The 25,374-nt window shown below is 40.4% G+C and overlaps 1 protein-coding gene across 11 annotated transcripts in view; it reads right to left on the bottom strand.

Moving 5' to 3' along the window:
• Positions 1-25,374, bottom strand: part of ESR1 (estrogen receptor 1) — a 258,838-nt gene that overhangs the window by 8,178 nt on the left and 225,286 nt on the right. For all 11 annotated transcript variants that reach the window (XM_073337674.1, XM_073337671.1, XM_073337679.1 and 8 more), the window contains one exon: positions 10,195-10,328. In XM_073337674.1, the coding sequence (XP_073193775.1) occupies positions 10,195-10,328 (134 nt within the window). The remainder of the gene's footprint in view (positions 1-10,194; positions 10,329-25,374) is intronic.

The following is a 25,374-nucleotide window of genomic DNA, read 5'->3' as shown; positions in this document are numbered from 1 at the left end:
ACCTCCATTTGAAACTTTTTAGGGGTCTGCAAATGAAAAAAGTTGAAAACCACTGACGTATAAGAATGACTCAGTGGGAAAGGATGTTTAAAAAACATTATGTCAATGGCAAAGAACAACAGCTGATTAGGATGTCCCATGAAGCCATCCACCATGTGGTTTTAAGGCTGTGTAGTACTCTCCTGAAGTATTCATAAAACTAACTCAGTTCTGTCAAAAAGAAAAGGAGGACTTGTGGCATCTTAGAGACTAACAAATTTATTTGAGCATAAGCTTTCGTGAGCTACAGCTCACTTCATCGGATGCATGCAGTGGAAAAACAGTTCTGTCACTCTAATAGGTTTAATAGGTAAACCAATTAAATTAATTTTCTGCTTTGACAGAAATATCACCACATTGGTTTCCAGAGATAAAGGGTGATCACTTTGCCAAATACCACCGATCCTTTTATCAGATCCAATCTAACAGCAAGAACTCCAGCATTCTGTTGCTGCCTTTGTGTTTCTGATGCTTGTTCTCCTTGACCACAATGGTAAGGAAGAGCCCTTGAAGCACTGCACTGCTGAACTGAATGTACTTTTCAAAAATACAGCTTTGTTTTGCAGCTGAAAGGTTTATTTAGTTTTCTGCAGCCCTGAAGGGATAGATTCCGTTTTGTTATTGAGCTGGTGAAATGGCAGCACTGTCCTAGTTATGAGAGACAAGCTGTCGCCATGGTATCTTGGGAGAAATTCACAAATGGTATCAATATGGTGCAGGGGTCGGCAACCTTTCAGAAGTGGTGTGCGGAGTCTTCATTTATTCACTCTAATTTAAGGTTTCGCGTGCCAGTCATACATTTTAACGTTTTTAGAAGGTCTCTTTCTATAAGTCTTTAATATAGAACTAAACTATTGTGGTATGTAAAGTAAATAAGGTTTTTAAGATGTTTAAGAAGCTTCATTAAAACTTAAATTAAATTGCAGATCTTATCAGTTTAGTATAGCGGTTCTTTACCTGGGGTGCGAGATGCCCTTTCTGGGGGTGCGAGACATGCGAGATTTTTTTAGAAGGTAAATCATCGAAAACACAAATTAAGCAAAGGCACATAAGAACAACTACTTTGTTTCATCAAACTTATGTATTTATTAACATTATACATTTTTTAACAATTTCTGTAATATACAAAGTTTTTAAGTTTAAGTTTTCAAGCTAACTGTAGTGTAATTTTTGATAAGGGGTGAGAGAACATCTTTTAAGAACTCCAGACCATCAGCAGGCTGAGCGGGGCCAGGTGTAGTGTATTAAATTGCTCCCCATAGGAACGTGCTACTGATGGTGTACTACTTACGGCTGCCTGTCCTGATGCTCTGAACGGCATGTTAGGGGACGGAGAACAGGGGTGGTTGGACAGGCGTGGGAGTCCCGGGGAGCCTGTCAGGGGTCGAGAGTGTGGATAGCGGGCGGGGCAGTCAGGGGACAGGGGGCGGTCAGGAGACAAGGAGCAGGGGGGGTTGGATGGGTCAGGGGTTATGAGGTGGGCAGTCAGGGGACGGGAGGGAGGCACAGCCTTCCCTACCCCAGTGTAGTGTATTAACATTTCTCCCCGTAGGAATGTGCTACTTACGGTGTACTACCTAGGACTGCCAGTCCTGGTGCTCTGCAAGCAGCACATTCCTACGGGGAGAAATTTAATACACTGCACCAGCAGACAGAACCCCAGCCCAGCAGCGGGCTGAGTGGCTCAGCCTGCCGCTGGTCTGGGGTTCCATCCGCCGGCTCCTGCCAGCCGGGTCCCGGCTGCTGGTCCCGCTCAGCCCGCTGCCGGTCTGGGGTTCCGTTCACCCAGGCTGGCAGTGGGCTAAGCAGGGGCAGCGGCCGGGACCCGGCTGGCAGTAGCGTGCCAGTAAAAATCGGCTCTCGTGCTGTCTTTGCCATGCGTGCTGCAGGTTGCTGACCCCTGATATAGTGCATCTTGCAGTGCAAATACAAACTCTCACTTTTCCATACAGAGGGAGAGAGGCTTGAAGAGAAAAAAGCCGCTTTTACTTTTTTCGGCTCAAGACCACAGAGAAAGGACGAAGTTACAAGAAACAATGAAAAGGGACAGAGACCTGATTGGTGGTGGAGGAAGTGTGGAATTAGATATTAGATGATGATAGCGTCAAGGAATCCTCATCACTGGAGGTTTTTAAGAACACATTGGACAAAACACTTGTCAGGGATAGTCTAGATTTACTTAGTCCTGCTATAGCGTAGGGGGATAAACTTCATGACTTCTTGAGGTCCCTTCCTGCCCTGTATGTCTACAGTTAATCTCAATATTCTCTAATATGACTGTGCACTAAAAATTTCAGGAAAAGGAAAGTGTTCTAGACTTAATAAAAATCATTTGTCTGGTGCAATAAATCTACACAACACCTTAGAAATACAATTTAACAGATTAGATTTGAGATTGATTTTAAATATTTTTGGCTAAACATGTCTAATTCAAATTGGCTGAAAACACATTTAATTCCTCTTGAGATCAATTGTGTTTGTTCTATGTATATGTAATTTGTGTAACATGGTTCTCAAAATTTTTTCCGAGATTTTTGTGTACATTTTTCATCTGTTTTTGCTTTGTGACATTTGTGTGTATTTTCTACAGGTTATGTTTCCAAATATAATCTCTGTATTTTTTCTGTATATTTTCCACAGGAATCCAGTCTCCTTCTCTATACAGGGAATGAGGTAGCCGTAACATATTTCTTTTTATCCTCCTCATTCAATGTGTGGCCACAGGCATGGTTTACCATACACTATCCACCTTGAGTACAGAATTACTCATTTCTTTTTTTTATTACACTTACCTTAGTAGTTTCTAAGTGCATCACAAATATTCATTAATTTATCTTTATGACATCCCTGCAGAGAGGAGTTTTTACAGATGGAGAATTGAGGAAGAGAGAGATTAAGGGCAAAATTTGCAAGCATTTGTGGTGGGTGGCTCAATCACTGGGCAGCCAGCTTGAGACACTGACAACCTGATTTTTCAGAAAACTTAGCATTTTTGTCGCACTTTATATGTTTTCAGCACTGTACAGATATTTATTAATTCATCATTACAACACCCCAGCGAGGTAGGTGGGTGAAATACTATGACCCCATTTTACAGTTGGGGAAATTGAAATGCAAAGTGACTTGCCTAGGATTCAAACACAGGGCCTCCTTTTGCCTAACCCATGTTCACTCCTCAGACCATACTGCTAGGGGTTTTAAGTAGCTGCAGCTCTCACTCAATTCATCTACAGTTGTGAGAGCTCAGCACTTTTGCAAATCAGGCCCAGGAGTCTCAGGTTAGGCACCCATAAAAGTTCATGACCACCTGGGAAAAGTTTGGTTTAAGAGACTTTCGTAGCATCACACAAGAACTCTGTGGCAGAGGCAGGGATATAATCCAATTCTTCAGAGTGGCATTCAACATCTTAACCACAATGTTATCCTTTCTCTTTCTGTGGCCCATAACCTTTTTCTCTACACGCATTCCTGCAATAAACGAGCCCCAGGAGTCTTACAGACACCACAAGTCATTCTCTATGCAACCCTAATTCATTCCCACAGCACTGGTCATCCTATGCATTGAATGAAGTAGGGTCCTGTGGAAAAAACAGTATGTGATTGTGTAATTAACACATGAGCCATAATGTGTGCACATAAGAGAACCTAAACCATCCACAAAAAAGTGACATTGACCCAAGGTGCATTCTGGGCAATATTCACTCCTGGACCTGATTAAAGTTCTGATATCTCATAGCCCAGTATAACTAGGAGGTGTGGGGGTGTCAAGGTTCCTTCCCCACTCTGAACTCTAGGGTACAGATATGGGGACCTGTGTGAAAGACCCCCTAAGTTTATTCTTACCAGCTTAGGTTTAAAGCTGCCACCACCGAAGTGTCTAACAAAAACAACAGGGGAAGTGCCCACTTGGAAATGTCTCCCCACCCAAAATATCCCCCCAAGCACTACACCCCCTTTCCTGGGGAAGTCTTGATAAAAATCCTCACCAATTTGCAGAGGTGAACACAGACCCAAACCCTTGGATCTTAAGAACAATGAAAAAGCAATCAGGTTCTTAAAAGAGAATTTTAATTAAAGAAAAAGTAAAAGAATCACCTCTGTAAATTCAGGATGGTAAATACCTTACAGGGTAATCAGATTCAAAACACAGAGAATCCCTCTAGGCAAAACCTTAAGTTACAAAAAGACACAAGAACAGGAATATACATTCCATTCAGCACAACTTATTTTATCAGCCATTTAAACAAAACAGAATTGAACACATCTCCAACTAGATTGCTTATTAGCCCTTTACAGGAGTTCTGACCTGCATTCCTGCTCTGGTCCCAGCAAAAGCATCACACAGACAGAGAGGACACTTTGCTTTTCCCCCGCTCCAGCTTTGAAAGTATCTTGTCTCCTCATTGGTCATTTTGGTCAGGTGCCAGCGAGGTTACCTTTAGCTTCTTAACCCTTTACAGGTGAAAGGGTTTTTCCTCTGGCCGGGAGGGATTTAAAGGTGGTTAGCCTTCCCTTTATATTTATGACAGGGGCAGTGTCTAAAGTTTTGCTACATATATTTCCAAAGGACATACAGCATATGCTGCTAGCCCTGTATCTCTCTCTCACTCCCCCTCTGAAGGCTGCATAGTTGTTCTCTTCAGTGCTGAGTGAGTAATGCAGCCATGCCATCCCAAAATCGTTACAATACAATGTTTCTTTTATAGCCCCCACCACATACAAAATAAAAACTTTCAATAAGCAGAACATAAAGTCTTTGCGTTCGTTTTTCAGTAGTGCATGCTGGACAGATTTATTACAGTTATTTTGCTCATATACCCAAGAGGTAAGAACACCTCAACCCCACACTATTTAGATCCAAGTGCACTCACTTCTTAGTTTTGTACAATTTCCCCATTATAAGAAGAAAACAAAACCCTCTATAACAAAAGCCAGATAGATACCACAAAGCACGGTTGGCAAGGTCTGAAAAGGATACTAAGCAAGTCCTGGCATTGCCAATCTGAATAGCATCGCACTAGAGCACTCAACTTACTAAACTCCAACTGAGGAACAAGGACACTTCAAAGTGTGGGTCAAACAAAATAGACAAGAAACATAAATGGAACAAAAAATCTTGAATGATGTAGTAATCATTTTCTAGGGTTAAATCAGATATTTCTTGTAAATCAACAATATGCAAAGAGGATAATTCAATTTCAACGTATTGGCTAAAAATGATCATAATTGCCATGATAATCACTTACACAGATCTTTTTTTATTTTCAGGAAGTATTAAATTTTTTTGCTCTTATGAAGAGACTATATGTTGTTATTTTATCCTCAATTTATCACATTGATAATTATGTTTGCCATATCAATTTAAAGTATGCTGAATAACTGTGTTTCCTCAGATATACACTTTGTGATAATTATTGGTGAATGGTGTGGCTAAAGCTATTGGTAAATGCATTAAAAACCACACTGGGCTGAGATTTGTGGGGATACACATTTGAGGAACTGTAGAGCTGATTTCCCATGTAGAAATTGCCTCAGAACTCCCTTCCAAACTATTCATAGTAGGGGCAACCAACATGTCACACTACTATTGGCTGGTGTCTCACAACCACCCTAAGTAACCTTCTAAACAGTTATCAAAGGCTTAGAGGACCCATTACAGCTGCTCAGGGAAGCATGCCACACAGAGCTGCTCCTTTTCCCCAGTCCAATTCAAATCACCGAGGCTTTTCCCCCCACAGAGTTTGTAAACTATGTCAGCCTGATGGGCTGAAAGGGAACCAGGAAACTCTGGGAGCACTGTCTCTGGGGCATCTAGCTCAGCTGGGGCTCATGGGGCTTGTAGGCTCCCAGCTCCCCTTCAGCCCACCTGCTGGAATTTCATTTTGAAATTATCAAAATGAATGTTTGATTTTTTTGCAATGAAACAGATTTCAGATTTCTGTCTCACTAAGAATTTTGAAATTTTTGGTTTTTGTCCCAAAACTGGAACCAAACCAAATTTTCAGAAACATCTATGAAAGAGAATTACAGTTCTCCACCCAGCACTTGTTGAGAAGTACTGACAGTGTCCTAGCAGCCTGGGAGACCGTCAGAAAGCTGGGATTCTAACCTGACTTTCGGTGTTCCCCTTAGGCATAACCTGGAGAAGGGTAGGAGACTCTAAGGTTAAGTAGAGCAACAAGTGTGGTCCAGTACCACTGGAAATTCATTTTCCATTGTGATATAATTACGCACTTTACAACAGAATCCACTTTGCTCTGCCATTGGCTGTTTTGAGCCCACAGTTACCAGAACTCTACATTATTCAAAAGTTACTTTAGATTCTGACTAAAAATGACACTGTTAGGTAAGGTGGTATCAATTTTATATAATCACTTTTGGGAGTAGAACCTCTTAACAGAAATTAACATTATGACTTTAGAATATGGCTGTATGCTCCAGCTTGAATTTAAAATAAATATTTGTCTATTTTCTCTAATTTTAAACAGACAAAACATTCTGCAACCCTGCATCCCAAACTAAAGGGAAAAATCGTAGGGAAAGGTTGCAGACCAAATTGGATGAACAAGCATCTCAAACAGGTTATCAAGAGAAAGCAAAAAGTCTTTAAGTAATGGAAGAAGGGACAGATCAGCAAGGAAAACTGTCTTTTGGAGGTCAGAAAGCATTAAAAAAGAGTGAGAATTGCCAAAAGCCAAGCTGAGCTAGACCTTGCAAAGGAAACAAAAAACAATAGTAAAATGTTCTTTAGCCATATCAATAAAAAGAAAACAAGGAAAGAATAAGCAGCACAGCTAAATATGGAGGATGGAGTGGAGATTAAAGATAATCTAGGTATGGCCCAACAAATACTTTGCCTCAGTTTTTAAAATGGGTAATGAGGAGCTTAGGGGGCAGTGGCACAGGGCTAATAGGAACAAGGATATGGAAGCAGAAATTACCACATCTGAGTTAGAAGCCAAACTCAACAGCTTGATGGGACCACATCAGGAGGCCTAGATCAACTCCATCCAAAAATATTACAGGAACTGGCACATGAAAGTGCTAGTCTAATAGTAAGGATTCTTAATGACTCCATAAACTCAGGGGTCATACCCTATGACTGGAGAATTGCAAATATAGTACCTATATTTAAGAAAGGAAAAAAGTGATCTGCAAAACTACAGGCCTGTTAGTTTGACCTCAGTTGTGTGGAAGGTTTTAGAACAAAATGTTGAGAGAGGGGTTAAGAATAAAGAGGTAAAAGGTAACAGGGATAAAATACAACACAGTTTTACTAAAAGTAGATCATGCCAGACCAACCTGATCTCTTTCTTTGAGAAGAAAACCAATTTTCAGGACAAAAGAAATGCAGTAGATCTACTCTATCTGGATTTCAGTGAAGTATTTGATACAGTTCCACAAACAAATGATTAATTAAATTAGAAAAGATGTGGGTTAATATGAGAATTGAAAGGAGGGTAAGGAACTGGTTAAAGGGGAGAGTATAGTCTTCATGCTGAAAGATCAACTGTCAGGCTGGAGGGAGGTTGCAAATGAAGTGCCTCAAAGATCAGTCTTGGGACCAATCTTATTTAAACATTTTCATTAAAGACCTTGGCAGAAAAAGCGATAATGTGATAATAAAATTTGTGGATGACACAAATTTGGGAGGTATTGCAAATATGGAGAAGGACCAGAAATATCATACAAGAAGATCTGAATGACCTTGAAAACTGAAGTAAATGAAATGGTATGAAATTGAATTGTGTAAAGTCATGCATTTAGGGACTAACAACAAGCAGGATGGAGCGAGGCTGTTCTCAGTGGTGGCAGATGACAGAACAAGAAGCAATGGTCTCAAGTTGCAGCGTGGGAGGTCTAGGTTGGATATTAGGAAAAACTATTTCACTAGGAGGGTGGTGAAGCACTGGAATGGGTTACGTAGGGAGGTGGTGGAATCTCCATCCTTAGAGGTTTTTAAGGCCCGGCTTGACAAAGCCCTGGCTGGGATAATTTAGTTGGGGTTGGTCCTGCTTTGAGTAGGGGGTTGAACTAGATGACCTCCTGACGTTTCTTCCAACCCATATCTTCTATGATCCTATGAAGGCTGAGGGGAAATATGATTGCTCTCTATAAATACATCGGAGGGATAAATGCTAGGGAGGGAGAGGAGTTATTTAAGTTAAGTGCCAGCATTGGCCAAGAACAAATGGATATAAACTGGACACAAGCAAGTTTAGGCTTGAAATTATACAAAGGCTTCTAATCACCAGTGGAGTGAAGTTCTGGAACAACCTTCCAAGGGGAATAGTGGGGGCAAAAAACCTAAGTTATAAGATGGAGCTTGATAAGTTTATGAAGCGGATGGTATGATGAGATTGCTTACAATGGTATATGGCCCATCTACAACTGTTATTTGCAAATATTTCCAATGCCCGTAGATGGAACACTAGAAGGGGAGGGCTCTAGTTTCTACAGAGAATTCTTTCTAGGTGTCTGGCTGATGGGTCTTTCCCACATGCTCAGGGTCTAACAGACTGCCATATTTGGGATCAGGAAGGAATCTTCCATCAGGAGAGATTGGTAAGGTACTTAGGGGTTGCCACCTTCCTCTGCAACATGGGCCACAGGTCACTTGCTGCTTTGAACTAGAGCAAGGATTCTCAGACTGGGAGTTGTCACCCCTCAGGGGGTCATGAGGTTATTTATTACATGCAGGTCACAAGCTATCAGCCTCCACCCACCAAACCCTGCTTCACCTCCAGCATTTATAATAGTGTTAAATATATATTAAAAAGTGTGCCTTTAATTTATAAGGGGGAATCACACTCAGAGGCTTGCTGTGTTAAAGGGGTCACCAATACAAAAGTTTGAGAACAATGGAACTAGAGTAAATGGTGGCTTCTCTGTAATTTGAAGCCTTTAAATCACGATTTGAGGACTTCGGTAACTCAGCTAGAGGTTATGGAGCTACTATAGGAGTGGGTGGGTGAGGTTCTGTGGCTCAAATGCAAAGGAGATCAGATTAGATGATCGTGATGATCTCTTTTGGCCATAACTTTAAGGTGGGGTCAATTTTCTGTAATCGCTTCTGGGAGTAGAGCCTCCTTTAACATAACTTATCATTACGGCTTTAGAAAAGTGCTGTATGCTTTAGCCTGCACTTAGAACACATATGTTTCTATTTTCTCTCATTTTAAATAGATGAAACCTTCTGGTCAGAGATGCAAGATCCTTTCTTTTTGTGCCTTACTTCTCAGCTTTATTTGGCCATTTCAACCTCAAGGTCTTTACATACATTCTGACAAATTTAGCCATGCCTTTGCCATCCCTTCCCTTAGTTTTACCACCTAAACAGGAATGTTTAAACTCCAGTTCTAAAACTAAAATTAGAATCACCCCTTGACACTATGAGGGTTGCTTCAACTACTGTCATCACCTCCTCTCAGATCTTTTTAATACTAATCTTGACCCACCCCGACCCCCAATCCATCGAAAATACTGCCCAAATCATCCTTCAGGTCTGTTGCTTTCAGTATATCAACTGCTTTTTGAGTCAATTCCCTGGCTACTTTTTGTACTGAACAAGTTTACACTGTCTGTCTTTGCCTTAAGGCTGTACATCACAAATTCCCTGTCTAATTCTCTGATCCAACCTCTTTTCACATCCAAACAACAACTGAAATCAAACAGGTTTCAGAGTGGTAGCAGTGTTAGTCTGTATCAGCAAAAAGAATGAGGAGTGTACACACACATACACGCACGCACACACAGAGAACATGAAACGATGGGTGTTGCCATACCAACTCTAACGAGACAAATCAATTAAAGTGGGCTATTATCATCAGGAGGAATAATTAACGGTTTGTAGTGGTAATCAGGATGGCCCATTTTAAAGGGTTGACAAGAAGGTGTGAGTAACAGTATGGGAAAAAATTAGCAAGGGGAAATAGTTTTTAGTTTGTGTAATGACCCATCCACTCCCAATCTTTATTCAGGCCTAACTTGATAGTGTCTAGTTTGCAAATTAATTCCAGTTCTGCAATTTCTTGTTGGAGTCTGTTTTTGAATTTTTTTTGGTGAAGAATTGCCACTTTTAGGTCTGTAAACAGCAACAGTAATTGAATTACTACATTAAATAATAAAAAGTGTTTATGTGAACATGCCACTTACCTGAATTGAGCAGGATGATTGACTTAAGGCACACAAATTCCTCCCCCTGGAGATTCATCACACGGAACCGAGCAGCAGTGGCCAGCAGCATGTCAAAGATCTCTACCATGCCCTCTACACACTTCCCTTGATTCCTGCAAGAATGCAACCACAAAGCAAGCTATTCACAGATTTATCCAAACAGCAAGATGTTTTTCATCCCCAGATCCTTCCACTACAATTTGACTTCTTAACTATCAACTCCATTCTGATTGCGTAGTGCTTTTACTCACTATGCTTACTGTGCACCAACGTGTCTAAGCAAAGTGGAAGGTAGTTGAGGATAAGGGCCAACATCCAAAGTGAAAATATAGAGATGTTTATTTTTCCGAAAGAGTTCCTAATTACTTAATGGTCTGTACACCAGTAGGAGTCATCATGCAGGTTAACTTCCTGTGAGCAAACCATCTTAAGAACAAAGATTTTTTTTTTAAAAGATATTTTCCTTGTTTCTTTTCCCCCTTATTGCTTTGATTCATTTGTCTTCTCTTTTTCTTTAATTTTTCTTTATGCTTCACAGTACTTCTCCCTAATCTTTTCCTGTTGGCATTATAAACTAGTATTCTGGCATGTTACTCATATTTCTCTTACATTAGTGTAATGATTCAGGAGTCCCTTATTAGTTAATGGCACTCATGCCATGACATTATATGATTTTGTTTATCTCAAGACAAAGCTCAGTGATGCTGTAAAGCATCCAGCCAGCCCACTAACAACAGCATTTAATCCACGACCCACTGTTCACAATGACAGATTTTGGGCAATTAAATCAGGTGGTTCAGATGCAGTCAGAGTAGTAGTTATCCTAAGTGACTTTCCTTTATGGGATGCTATTGATGGTTGTTTGCATTTCCCTCACGCAGGTACAGCTGAGCTAATCTGAGTCAGGAGGAAGAATGTATGGAATTATATAGAGAACAGACATTCTCTAACCCGCTGGACCAATGTCACACCAGGTGCAATTCTACTGACCTAATGGCATGGCACCAGGGATGAATTTGGCCCTGTGAAACTAAGTAGTAATATGTCATTGTTATAATGCAAAGAATTACTGAGTTTGCCACTAGAAAGGAAAATCCTTACCAAGTGCAAAAGGTGATCAGATAGTAAATAAAAAGACTAATTTTTCTTATTCCTCTGCAGTTTAGTCCTGCAAACTCATTTTGGATTCTGCAAACTTCAAGAGGTTGTACAGGTATAATTGATTAGAACTTTATTAAAAAAAGAAACTGATAAGGGACAAGGTCGAATAGAATCTTCAGATTACTATCTGTTAGCTAACTGGTCTGTGTAGTCCTAACAGGAATAAAAATAGATAAAACTTATTTGAATGTATCAGAATTTAGAACTATGAGTGCTCATGTGAGCACATCTTTTGATTAAGAAAAGGTCAACTTTACATAACCAGTTTTTGAGTAAAACAGTACTTTAAAGATCACTACTACAGAAAACTGCAAAAAACATTTTAAATCCTGTGTATATTCAAATATTACTTATTTCAGTGCTCCAAGGGTAGACAAGACACTTGTGAATCTTCTAGTACCAAAGTAAGTAATTGCAAAGCAACATTAACTTCTTTCAGTGAAGGACAGTTTAAATGACAGTACTTTCTCACCTACACCAATTAACACCGCAGTTTTCTGACATAGTAGGAGCTCAGTTACTATGGTGATAAGCACAGAATAAAATCCTAGATGGAAAGATATTCAAGTGGGTACTCAAAGAAAGAGACAGACTACTGAGGAGGGTTCAGTCTAAAATCAGTTATCTTTAGTCTGTTTATTTACAATGCTCCAGCAGGATCGTGCCAAACCAACCTGATCTCTTTCTTTGAGAAAGTAACAGATTTTTTTAGACAAAGGAAATGCAGTGGGTCTAATTTACCTAGATTTCAGTAAGGCGTTTGATACCGTGCCACATGGGGAATTATTAGTTAAATTGGAAAAGATGGGGATCAATAAGAACACTGAAAGGTGGATAAGGAATTGGTTGAAGGGGAGACTACAACAGATCCTACTGAAAGGTGAACTGTCAGGCTGGAGGGAGGTTACCAGTGGAGTTCCTCAAGGATCAGTTTTGGGACCAATCTTATTTAATCTTTTTATTACTGACCTCGGCACAAAAAGTGGGAGTGTGCTAATAAAGTTTGCGGATGATACAAAGCTGGGAGGTATTGCCAATTTAGAGAAGGACCGGGGTATCATGCAGGAGGATCTGGATGACCTTGTAAACTGGAAAAAGAAAAGGAGTACTTGTGGCACCTTAGAGACTAACCAATTTATTTGAGCATGAGCTTTCGTGAGCTACAGCTCACTTCATCAAACTGGAGTAATAGTAATAGGATGAAATTTAATAGTGAGAAGTATAAGGTTACGCATTTAGGGATTAATAACAAGAATTTTAGTTATAAGCTGGGGACGCATCAATTAGAAGTAACGGAGGAGAAGGACCTTGGAGTATTGGTTGATCATAGGATGACTATGAGCCGCCAATGTGATATGGCCATGAAAAAAGTTAATGCTGTCTTGGGATGCATCAGGAGAGGTATTTCCAGAAGGGATAAGGAGGTTTTAGTACCATTATACAAGGCACTGGTGAGACCTCACCTGGAATACTGTGTGCAGTTCTGGTCTCCCATGTTTAAGAAGGATGAATTCAAACTGGAACAGGTACAGAGAAAGGCTACTAGGATGATCTGAGGAATGGAAAACTTGTCTTATGAAAGGAGACTCAAGGAGCTTGGCTTGTTTAGCCTAACTAAAAGAAGGTTGAGGGGAGCTATGATTGCTCTCTATAAATATATCAGAGGGATAAATACTGGAGAGGGAGAGGAATTATTTAAGCTCAGTACCAATGTGGACACAAGTACAAATGGATATAAAATGGCCACCAGGAAGTTTAGACTTGAAATTAGACGAAGGTTTCTAACCATCAGAGGAGTGAAGCTTTGGAATAGTGTTCCAAGAGAAGCAGTGGGGGCAAAAGATCTATCTGGCTTTAAGATTAAACTCGATAAGTTTATGGAGGAGATGGTATGATGGGATAATATGATTTTGGTAATTAATTGACCTTTAAATATTCATGGTAAATAGGCTTAATGGCCTATGATGGGATGGGATCTGAGTTGCCCAGGAAAGAATTTTCTGTAGTATCTGGCTGGTGAAACTTGCCCATATGCTCAGGGTTTAGCTGATCGTCATATTTGGGGTTGGGAAGTAATGTTCCTCCAGGGCAGATTGGAAGAGGCCCTGGAGGTTTTTCGCCTTCCTCTATAGCATGGGGCACGGGTCACTTGCTGGAGGATTCTCTGCTCCTTGAAGTCTTTAAACCACGATTTGAGGACTTCAATAGCTCAGACATAGGTGAGGTTTTTCATAGGAGTGGGTGGGTGAGATTCTGTGGCCTGCGTTGTGCAGGAGGTCAGATTAGATGATCATAATGGTCCCTTCTGATCTTAATATCTATGAATCTATATGGAATTGAGGCAATGGGCTAAACTCAACCTTGGTGTATGTGGATGCAACTCTGTTGAAATTAATGTTTGCATCTCCTTACACAAGAGATTAATTTGAACCAAGAAGTGGAGTTTTCAGTTATGCTGGCCAGAAAACAAGAATTCTGTTTGGGGGCTGGGGGTGAAATTGAGGTTTTGCAATTTGTTTTCATTCTGCATTGAAACAAAACCATGACTTTATGAGATTTTTTTGGTGAAATAATAATAAATAAATAAATAAATAATAGAGACACACACATATACACACACCCATCCCAGAATAGCCAATGTCCAGGGCACTCACCTAGGATGGACTTGAATGTAGGTTTCGCACATGCCAAGTGAGTCCTCTAACCACTGAGCTATAGGCTATTGGGGGGCAGAGGAAGAGATGGCAGAGGGGTGGGTTGTCTCTCAATCCCTCCTATTGGAGCTGTTCCACTTTGTATAAATAAATATTCATGGATGGAGCAGAGGAGGAAGAGGAAGAGCAAGAGCGACTCTATAGCCTGGTGGGCAGGGTATTTACCTGGGAGGTTAGAGACCTAAGTTTAAGTCCCTGCTCTGAATGAGGCACTCATGTTCCAGGTTAATGCCCTAACCACTGGGCTATTGCCTATTCTGGAGCAGGTCTCTCTGTCTCTCTCAAAATTCTAGTTATCAGTCACTTGATTTCAGACCAGCAAGAGCAGCTAAAACACAGGGTGTGGTCATTTGCAAAAGCAGCTGCTGCTCAGCCTCAGTATTGAATCACTAACATTACAGCAGCAAGACTGGTGAAACTGCATGGGTAAAATAGTGTGGAAAGTCTGTACATTGGTACGCTAAAATGTACCTCTCTGTATGGACATCAATAAAGTGAAAAGAAAAGAGGTATTAAAGATTTTCATGGACAAATGAAAATAATTAGTAATGCAATGCAAGGGGTAAATGATACATCCGATGAAGTGAGCTGTAGCTCACGAAAGCTTATGCTCCAATAAATTTGTTAGCCTCTAAGGTGCCACAAGTACTCCTTCTCTTTTTGCGAATACAGACTAACACGGCTGCTACTCTGAATACAATCCATGCTTTCCCTCAAATCTCTACTTCTTGTTAAAATGTAATTCCTCAGAAAACAAATCCCTTGAATCATTACATGAAGTTTTATAATAAGACAGGTATCTTGTTCTGTTCAGCTTCTTTGTTTCTGGCTGAGCAGCTAGTGGTTTTGTGTTAAACTGGAGCAGGATTAAACCTCCACACGTAGAACTGTGCAAGGTTTCAGAGGAGCTAAAGTCTTTATTTCAACAGTTTGCAAATTCCCAGATAAAAATGAGACAAGAATTATGGATAGCTAGCAGTAAGAAAAGGATTTCAGTATGCACTGGCTATTGACATATTCTAAAGAATGTTTCCATTGCAGACCATTAAGGAGGCTGTGTAAGAAATATATTTGCTCCTCAAAAGCCATCTAGCTACTATCAGCCAGTTTTCAGCTTAAAGCACCTAAAAACATCACACAGTCTGGACTGATTCTGAGATTTTCACATTACTGTTTTCAATGTATATTTCTTGGCAAAGACAGATTTTTAAGGTGCGTCAATGAGCTCTCATTTTAAGGAGAGGTTTCAGAGTAACAGCCGTGTTAGTCTGTATTTGCAAAAAGAAAAGGAGTACTTGTGGCACCTTAGAGACTAACCAATTTATTTGAGCATGAGCTTTCGTGAGCTACAGCTCACTTCATCGGATGCATACCGTGGAAACTGCAGCAGACTTTATATACACACACAGAGATCATGAAACAATTGTTGAAATTGTTTATACAATTATATACACACAAATATATAAACACGGAATTGTTTCATGATCTCTGTGTGTATATAAAGTCTGCTGCAGTTTCCACGGTATGCATCCGATTCATGATCTCTGTGTGTATATAAAGTCTGCTGCAGTTTCCACGGTATGCATCCGATTCATGATCTCTGTGTGTATATAAAGTCTGCTGCAGTTTCCACGGTATGCATCTGATGAAGTGAGCTGTAGCTCACGAAAGCTCATGCTCAAATAAATTGGTTACTCTCTAAGGTGCCACAAGTACTCCTTTTCATTTTAAGGAGAGAGTCATATGATTCAACTGAGAGGAAAAAAATCTTTCAATAGCAAGCAATATACTTTGATCAATCAGGTACCCTACTGATAACGTTTTTGTAAAGAACTTCATGTGTAATGATACTGACCTATTTAGATATTTTAATGGCTACTAGTTCACACGCTCAATATTTCAATCAAGGATGTCTTGTCAAGTAGCTCTACTGTAAGGCTAAAACTTTAGATTACTTTGGCCTCAGCAAAAATCTTAAATATTTATCATTTAGTTATTTGTCTATGGAAGAGAAGAATGAGGGGGGTTTGATAGCTGCTTTCAACTACCTGAAAGGGGGTTCCAAAGAGGATGGCTCTAGACTGTTCTCAGTGGTAGCAGATGACAGAACAAGGAGTAATGGTCTCAAGTTGCAGTGGGGGAGATTTAGGTTGGATATTAGGAAAAACTTTTTCAGTAGGAGTGTGGTGAAACACTGGAATGCGTTACCTAGGGAGGTGGTGGAATCTCCTTCCTTAGAAGTTTTTAAGGTCAGGCTTGACAAAGCCCTGGCTGGGATGATTTAATTGGGGATCGGTCCTGCTTTGAGCAGGGGGTTGAACTAGGTGACCTCCTGAGGTCCCTTCCAACCCTGATATTCTATGATTCTATGATTTGCAACACTATGGCCTTAATTTTCAAACTTGTATCTAAAAAGTACTAAATTCACATTTAAGCACCTACCGAAAAATTACCTGAATTTCACAGATTCTGAACACCTGCAGTTCCCATTTACTTCAATGGCAGCTGAGGATCCTACAGACTCTCCGAAAATCCAACTTTTAAAATTAGGTGTCAATGTGGGTTTAGTTGTCTAACTCTAATTTCCCAGATTTGAAAATACTGGCTTATGAGACTTGTGCCTTATTCACAGAGGTTCCCACTGAAGTCAATGGGAGCTGCAGGTGCTTAGCAGTTTTGAAAAAAATCTGGCCTGTAGTCTAATATTGCCAGGATGGCCAATAGGATCTTAATGCTCTTTGCTGATAAAATTACCCTGCTAAAGCTATAGGAGATAGATCAATTAATATCTGTTCCAGAAGAGAAAAGAAGAAACTTCTCTGTAGAGGACTCTGTGCTATTTGTTTGTTTCATTTCAGAGATCCTTTCAGTCACAAGGATTTTTAAAGTTTGACCAACTGTGCATGAATTAGAAGGCTTAGAGCATAAGACATTAATAAGACACTCATATGACAGAATTTATGGGGAAGAAATTATGGGATGTCTGTATCTTGGTTTAGGAAGGAAAGTGAAAACACCAGTGAATATTTGATTATTCACTGACTCCCTGCCCACTCAAGATTGCTCTCCTCATCTTCAGGAACCCTCATGATCCCAATATATCTCCATGATTTCATCTCTTCCTATGCTCCCTGTCACACTTCCCAACATAACTGCACCTCTGACCCCTTCAATGCCTACTTGAGAGCACACCACTCAGCAATCACCTATCTCAGAGTAGAGTGCAACAATCCTCTCTCTTGAGACTGGGGACTTAGACTGTAGACTCCTGCAATTCACTGTGATCACCTCACCATATCTGACCTCAGTTCAGCGCCTGCATTTCCACTCTTTCAGGGGCAATAATAGGGTTATCAATGACCATCAGCTCTGATAGAAAAGTGCTATTTGTTCTGAACAAAAGCAATTCGGAGAAATCATATCATAAAAAACAAACAACTTATTTGCTTTTCTAGCTTACCAGGTAGTCAGCCATCTTCTACATGGAGCCCCTGATAGGATTAGTGTACTTCAAGCCCTCTCACAGGGCCTGTCTCTGGTCATGGACTCGTGCCAGTTCTTGGATCAAGTGTGAGTGACACCCTCTTTCTAAGTTAGGAATGTCACTTTATAAACTTTCAGGTATTTTGCATGTTAGGCCTCTTGAGCTATTTCCAGGGAATGAAACTTCAAAATGACTTGTTACCTACATTGTTTTCGGTATTGGATATTTTCGTTAATTAATCCTCATTGACATTAGTTCCTGCCAGACACCTCCTTTATCTTACCCCTTGAGACAGAAATCCAATCTCAATCACTTGTAAGCTCATAAATATGTATCAAACACATAAATGTTATAATAGTATTTGCATAGACCATATGTCTGTGGCATCAGTGTATCTCCTTATAATACACTTTGGAAAGATGCAATATTCAAAGTCTCATATATGTTACACCCCCCTTCTCCAATTTTGACTTATATCAGTGATTGCTCTTTTGCTGCTACCACAGCAATTATTTGGTGAAGTCTGCTCTCTTCCCTCCTGATTCCCCATCCCTTTTTCAAATGAAGCTCAAAGCTTCTACCTGTTCTGTGTTGCCCAAAATCAGGAAGCTGTAATTCATACTTGCACTCCCTATTACCAACCTTTCACATCTCTCATTTACTTTCCCCTTAGTATTGTGGTAGCTGGCTGTTGCACATTGTGAGATATTGATACTGGTTAACACATCCACTGTCAGAGGTCTCCTCTGTTGCCTTCCATTTTTCCAACAATGAATAAGAGTATTATCAAACATTTAGAGCTTGAACTTCTATTTAAACCAGTGTAGGCTAAGTATAGCACACCATGGGACATGATGTCACCTTACCTGATCACTCTTGTTACAGTGTGTATGGTAACACCCATTGTTTCATGTTCTCTGTGTGTATAAAATCTCCCCACTGGATTTTCCACTACATGCATCCGATGAAGTGAGCTGTAGCTCACGAAAGCTCATGCTCAAATAAATTTGTTAGTCTCTGAGGTGCCACAAGTCCTCCTTTTCTTTTTGCAGATACAGCCTAACACGGCTGCTACTCTGAAACAAGTTAAACTAAGTGACAAACTTGAAAGTCACTACTTGAACTCTCAAGTTGCTATTCTTTACATTGTCATCCCTACTGATTTTGTCAAGAGCAGTGAAAGCAGCAGTTGTCTGTTTACTCTGAAATGAGAGACCTGAATTGAGAGACCTCGTGGAGGTGGTTTTTTAGCACTCTGGGAGAGCTCTCTCCCAGCACACTGCCATGACTACACAAGCCACGTTAAAGCAGCGGTGTAGACTAGCCCTCAGAGTGAGGGATTTTGGTCAGATACTTATAAATCCCCAGTGTCACCTAATCCTTTATTGTTATACAATGGTAAAAAGAAGGATTTTAAGTGACTGCTTGGAGAGGTTCATGGAATGATCTAGTTCCAGCATTTATTTATTTATTACTAGCATTGAGCCTTTTAACCAAGCATATAAATACGCAGCCAGCACCTGAGTACAGAATAAAAGCCTTTACATCACCCTCTTTCAGGATGATTTCCTCTGCAAGGACAGTGGCAAAAGGTTTCTATTTGGACTACTGTGGTTGGTGCTTGTGCTTCAAACTGGCACTGAGTGCAGATGTGCACAAAATGAAAAAAAGGTAACTGAGCATGAACTTTTCATTTTTCAAAAAGCTCTCTAGTTTTGGTTCCAATTTAATTTTGGACAAAGATTTGGAGGGAATGGAGATTCTACTTTATCCATAGTGGTCTGTTCATCCCGAATACATTTCCCAGTCCTTTAGAATCATAGAATATCAGAGTTGGAAGGGACCTCAGGAGGTCATCTAGTCCAACCCCCTGCTCAAAGCAGGACCAATCCCCAATTTTTGCCCCAGATCCCAAATGGCCCCCTCAAGGGTTGAACTCACAACCCTGGGTTTAGCAGGCCAATGCTCAAACCACTGAGCTATCCCTCCCCGCAATACAACTTACTTAATACACCTTACTTCTAATCCTCACATTTCTATTTAATTAGACATAAATAACAAATGTATTACATTCATCAGTCACATCCTATGTATGGAAGAGCTTTTTTTCCAGGGACACGAATATGGGTAGAGGGAGCCTGAGGAGATGCGGTGAGGGGGTCAAAGCTACTGGAAAGATATTTTCAGAGCTGATTTTCCTCGGTATTTGTTGCTTTTTAATTTACTAGGGATTTTTTTCAGTTAATATCTCAAGCTCTAACAGCAGCTCTCTTTTGTTGTTCAGACACCATTAATATTTTTATCGACTTCTGCAAAAGCATGTGCCAATAGAGTCATTGTACGAATCACAGTCTAAGAATCACTAGCATTATGGTGATTAGAACTGGGCCCAAACTAATAGGTGGAATAAAGTCTGCTTGCCCCCAAATTGTGAGGAAGTTTAGTTTGGCTCTTTGAAACTCTAAACTTTTTCTCTAAGAGGCCAAAATTGGAGCATCAGTTCCAAACTAACCTCAAGCTTTGGAGATATTTGGATTCAAACCCTATTTTGGGTCCATTTTTAACTCTGCCTCAGGATGCTATAGTATGAGATGTCATTTGGGGAATGTTGTGGTAAATACCCTTTAAGTTAAAAAGAAATAATTAACCTGTACAATCCATCAGTATATTTATGTAGCAACTATCACTGTAGTAACTAGATGGCAAACACAGAAAATTATACAAGAGGATACACTAGCTGCAACTACCATAAAAGCACAGTGACTCATTCTCAGCCCAAATGGGAAATATCAAAACAGCAGCAGCAAAATGCATGAGGATTGGGAGCAGATGATAAAGCAATTCAGAACAGCCATAATGCACTATATTATTTATAAAGGATGCAAGAGCGGCCTAATATTAAACAAATATTACATGTATCTGTTTTGGTATTATTGTGGGGTTTGTTATATAATTACATGTGGTTAATTCAAGCAGGGGTTATTTGCATTTCCACAGGAGACAATAGCATCAGATGGTACTTAAAGGACAATATGATTGTCATTCACACTGAAGTTTTGACAGGTTTCAGAGTAACAGCCGTGTTAGTCTGTATTCGCAAAAAGAAAAGGAGTACTTGTGGCACCTTAGAGACTAACCAATTTATTTGAGCATGAGCTTTCGTGAGCTACAGCTCACTTCATCGGATGCATACCGTGGAAACTGCAGCAGACTTTATATACACACAGAGAATATGAAACAATACATCCTCCCACCCCACTGTCCAGCAGGGGTGGAGGACAGTGGGGTGGGAGGAGGTATTGTTTCATATTCTCTGTGTGTATATAAAGTCTGCTGCAGTTTCCACGGTATGCATCCGATGAAGTGAGCTGTAGCTCACGAAAGCTCATGCTCAAATAAATTGGTTAGTCTCTAAGGTGCCACAAGTACTCCTTTTCTTTTTATTGAAGTTTTGAACTCTCATCATGCTGGGTTCAACTGTCTAGCTCAGGGGTTCTCAAACTGGGGGTTGTGACCCCACAGGGGTCATGAGGTTATTACATGGGGGATCAAGCTGATCACAACGTGGGGGTCACAAGCTGCAAACCTCTACCCCAAACCATGTTTCACCTACAGCATTTACAATAGTGTTAAATATTTTAAAAAGTGTTTTTAATTCAGGAGAGAGGTCACACTCAGAGGCTTGCTGTGTGAAAGGGGTCACCAATACAAAAGTTTGAGAACCACTGGTCTAGCTGGTAACCCCAGGAGGGTGGGAACCAAGCAAGAAAAACTGAAACCCAGAACTTGGGGCAGATAAAAGGACAGCATCTGAAGACCAAGAGGGAGAGAGGAAGGCAGGGACTGCTGGGGAAAGGATTGGGGTCTTGGATAAGCTAGGTTTATCTGGGCCATAAGGTAAGAGACAGATGCATGTAGACTGTTCGGTTGTGTGAAAACCTCTCTCTCTTTTTATGCTTTGTTCCTACTATTGAGAACAAACAATACTCTGTTTAAAAAGATTGTTTCGGGTTATTGTATTCACCACTGGTCACAGCTCCCAAGGAGAAAACTTGCAGTGGTTGAACCCAGTCAGGTCTGCACAGGGTACATTAGCGCAGGGGACCAGTCAATAACAGGAGAATTGTGGAATTCCACCCTGAGAGAAGGGAAGGCCTGTCATCTGAAAGGGTGCACTCAGGGACTAGAGAGTGATCCATGGGACAGCTAGCCTGAACCATTATTCTCCTTGATACTAAAGGAAAGGAATTTTATAGAAAACCAATAAACGTCTTTACTGTAGTAAGAATTAATTCCTTCGTTACTGAAGTAAAGGCTATGCATATTTCTGATCTACACATGTGGCATTATGCCCCACTGCAGTTCTCAATAGCAACTGCCTCTTTCTTATAGCACTGTTCTGAAGATGCTAACATCCCACACAAAGGTTTGGATCAACTGTGGGCCATAACCTATGTGAATGCATTTTAATATCAGTTTAGGGGTTAAAAATGTCTCTTACTGCAGAATAGGCATCCATACCTCATTAGATATTATGGAGATGAGTGCTTTACAAATGCAAATAAATACATAATTAATAATTTGTTTAGCAATCATTTTTCACTCAGTGGTAGCATTATTTGGCACTGCCATATCAGTGTTTGCTCTGCTATACACTTAACTAATGGGAGAATAAAGCAAATGAGCATTGGACATGATCATTTCCCTCTATTTGGCATTGGTGAGGCCTCATCTGGAGGACTGTGTCCAGTTTTGGGGCCCACACTACAAGAAGGATGTGAAAAATTGGAAAGCGTCCAGCGGAGGGCAACAAAAATGGTTAGGGGGCTGGAGCACATGACTTATGAGGAGAGGCTGAGAAAACTGTGATTATTTAGTCTGCAGAAGAGAAGAATGAGGGGGGGATTTGACAGCTGTTTTCAGCTACCTGAAAGGGAGTTCAAAAGAGGATGGATCTAGGCTGTTCTCAGTGGCAGCAGATGCTAGAACAAGGAGAACAAGTAGTATCAAGTTGCAGTGGGGGAGGTTTAGGTTGGTTATTAGGAAAAACTTTTTCACTAGGAGGGTGGTGAAGCACTGGAATGGGTTACCTAGGGAGGTGGTGGAATCTCCTTCCTTAGACGTTTTTAAGGTCAGGCTTGACAAAGCCCTGGCTGGGATGATTTAGTTGGGGATTGGTCCTGCTTTGAGCAGGGGGTTGGACTAGATGACCTTCTGAGGCCCCTTCCAACCATTATATTCTATGATTCTAAGTCAATTTAATCAAATTTTGCAGTTTTATTAGAAAGGTCATATTTACTGTTCCATTGAGGTTGATGGAGTTTCAGCCCCCAGGGGTGAATTTGTCCTGAAGTGTGAAGGCAGCAAAACATCTTTTCTAGAAGACTTCATTCATCTTGATAAGGGGTGATATTTAATAGATCTGTAGGCTAACAGGTGGCAGAAATCTCTACCCTTCCTCATACCTCTTCTATGATAATTATAATAAAACTGGGATAGCTATTGTGTTCAAAACAGGACAGCAGTTGACATAGTGGGCAGAGGGTGTAAGATACTCTTATCAATGGTTTCTGCTGGTGAATCATATTTATAGACCTCTGGGGGGTCCTTTTCTTCTTAATAAAGGACCACCACCACTATGGGATTTTATTTATAGTTCCAAGTTCTGATTTCAAATACACCTTACATAAAATCATGTCATCACCATAATATAAATAGAATATAAATACTCAAGATGATCCAAAACTCTAGATAGACCTTCTCCTGATTATTTTTAAACTTATTTGAATTGTGAAATTCCCTTGAAAAGTGTTCACTGTGGCTTGTAGAGACCCCAAATTCAAGTAAACAGAATTGAAAACTCTAAAAAGAATTGCAAGTCTGACACTTAAAATGCATGTTTATCTAGTTCTCCATAGCCTATAACTGCAATGTAATAACAAGCCTCAAAGTAGATCAATAAAGCAAAAAGTGGAAGAGAATTTAGTCATTTTCTGCATTTTATTAACTTTCTGCACGCTACTGCACTCAGCTCTGTTAAATAAGTGACTTGTTTACAGACTGTTTGTTGGAGGTTTGGTTTCCAGAGTGGAACACATCGCTGTCATTGGTCAATTGAAAATAAAAACTATACATAGATTTTTAAAAAAAAATGTTTTTGAAATGCAGCAGTGGATTTAGTTAGTGTTTATGTGCTTGCTCCCTTGGCAATAAATACAAATAGCATGTCATTAATTAAATGCTTTGAATCAAAGCTCTGTATCCACTCTGCTTCTATTTTTTCTAATAAACTGATGGTAAATTGGAGCAACAATATTTATGTTGTTTTGCTGTCCCTTTACTCAAGAGACAGAGTTATTAAGAGTGTGATGTCCTGAGGCATTTGACAGGTTTCAGAGTAGCAGCCGTGTTAGTCTGTATCCGCAAAAAGAAAAGGAGGACTTGGGGCACCTTAGAGACTAACACATTTATTTGAGCACAAGCTTTCGTGAGCTACAGCTCACTTCAAGTAGCTGTAGCTCACGAAAGCTCATGCTCAAATAAATGTGTTAGTCTCTAAGGTGCCACAAGTCCTCCTTCTATTTCTGAGACATTTGAAACCTTTTACGAGATGTGAGGGACCAGCTAAGCATCCTATAGTCCCTTTCTGATTTTATTCTATTGTGCTTAGCCTTTTATTACAGACTCATTGCTTTAGAATCTGAGTACCTGAAAGCACAACATGCACAGGAAACTCAATAAGAGACAGTTTTCAGATATGGTGGGACGTTTTCAAACCAAAGCCATAAAAGCTAAATAAGAATGGAAACTGTTCACCTGCACTCAGCTGATGAATGCAGCAGATATTTATGCTAGTCATCAAATTATTTGATTCAGCCATAGCTGGGAGTTAAGCAGGATACCCAACCAACGCCCTCTGCCATTGTTCAACAGAAGGGGGTGAAGAGAGACCTTTGTGGATCCCAGGAATAGACACAGAGAGCGAAGAAGGCCCAGAAGATGCTGGACATGCATTTGTCCTACACACACCAAATGGGACCAGCAAGCCACTGGGTTTCTCCCCAGCAGAACAAAAGTAGGCTGGTAGAAGAGTTGGGGTTTGCATAACAGTATTATGTACGGTTATCCATTTTTGAAGTAATGATGATAGGGTCTGGCACACTTACATGTAATTAAGAAATATTAATGCTAGGTTGCTGCCTTATTAATTAATTTCAAGATTATTGTTGTTTTCCTGGTAATTCTAGCAGCAAGACAGGAATTGAAAGGGAAAGACTGGCATTTAGGCCAGCAGCTTAAAAGGTTGCCCACTCCCTGGAATCAACTCCAGCTGGGGAGTGCTACTTCTGTGATCATGGATGGAGGTACTCTACAGCCAGACACCCATCCACAACCCTTCTATTGGTCTCTGGACCCTTTTGCTCTGCCCAGTCATCCTCTCCAACAAGAGACAGAAGGAACAAGGCTGTTGACCCTGCAGGTCACATGATGTCAGAGGCTAATATTCAGCTAAATTTAGGTACATACCTGGAGCTTAATACAGCACCACCAACATGGTAGAATCATAGGCTTAGATGACATAAACCAGTGGTCTGAATTCTCTCTTGCCATCTCTTGATGACTTGGGGGGAAAAGACCTCAGTGGCAGAGCATATTTGCACAGAAACACCTACTTTGCCAAGGTATGCAGCAGAATGTTTTGCCAAATTGTGGCTGTTTTGGGTTAAAATTAACTTAAGTCTTGGTTGCAGGGATTAAGAAAAGTTATTATCCTTACCGTATGACTAAAGGGCAGCAGAA

The sequence above is a fragment of the Lepidochelys kempii genome, chromosome 3 (assembly GCF_965140265.1).
Source record: "Lepidochelys kempii isolate rLepKem1 chromosome 3, rLepKem1.hap2, whole genome shotgun sequence".
Taxonomy (NCBI): domain Eukaryota; kingdom Metazoa; phylum Chordata; order Testudines; family Cheloniidae; genus Lepidochelys; species Lepidochelys kempii.
The sequence above is the reverse complement of the archived record's forward strand: the minus strand, read 5'-3'. Positions and strand labels throughout refer to the sequence as shown.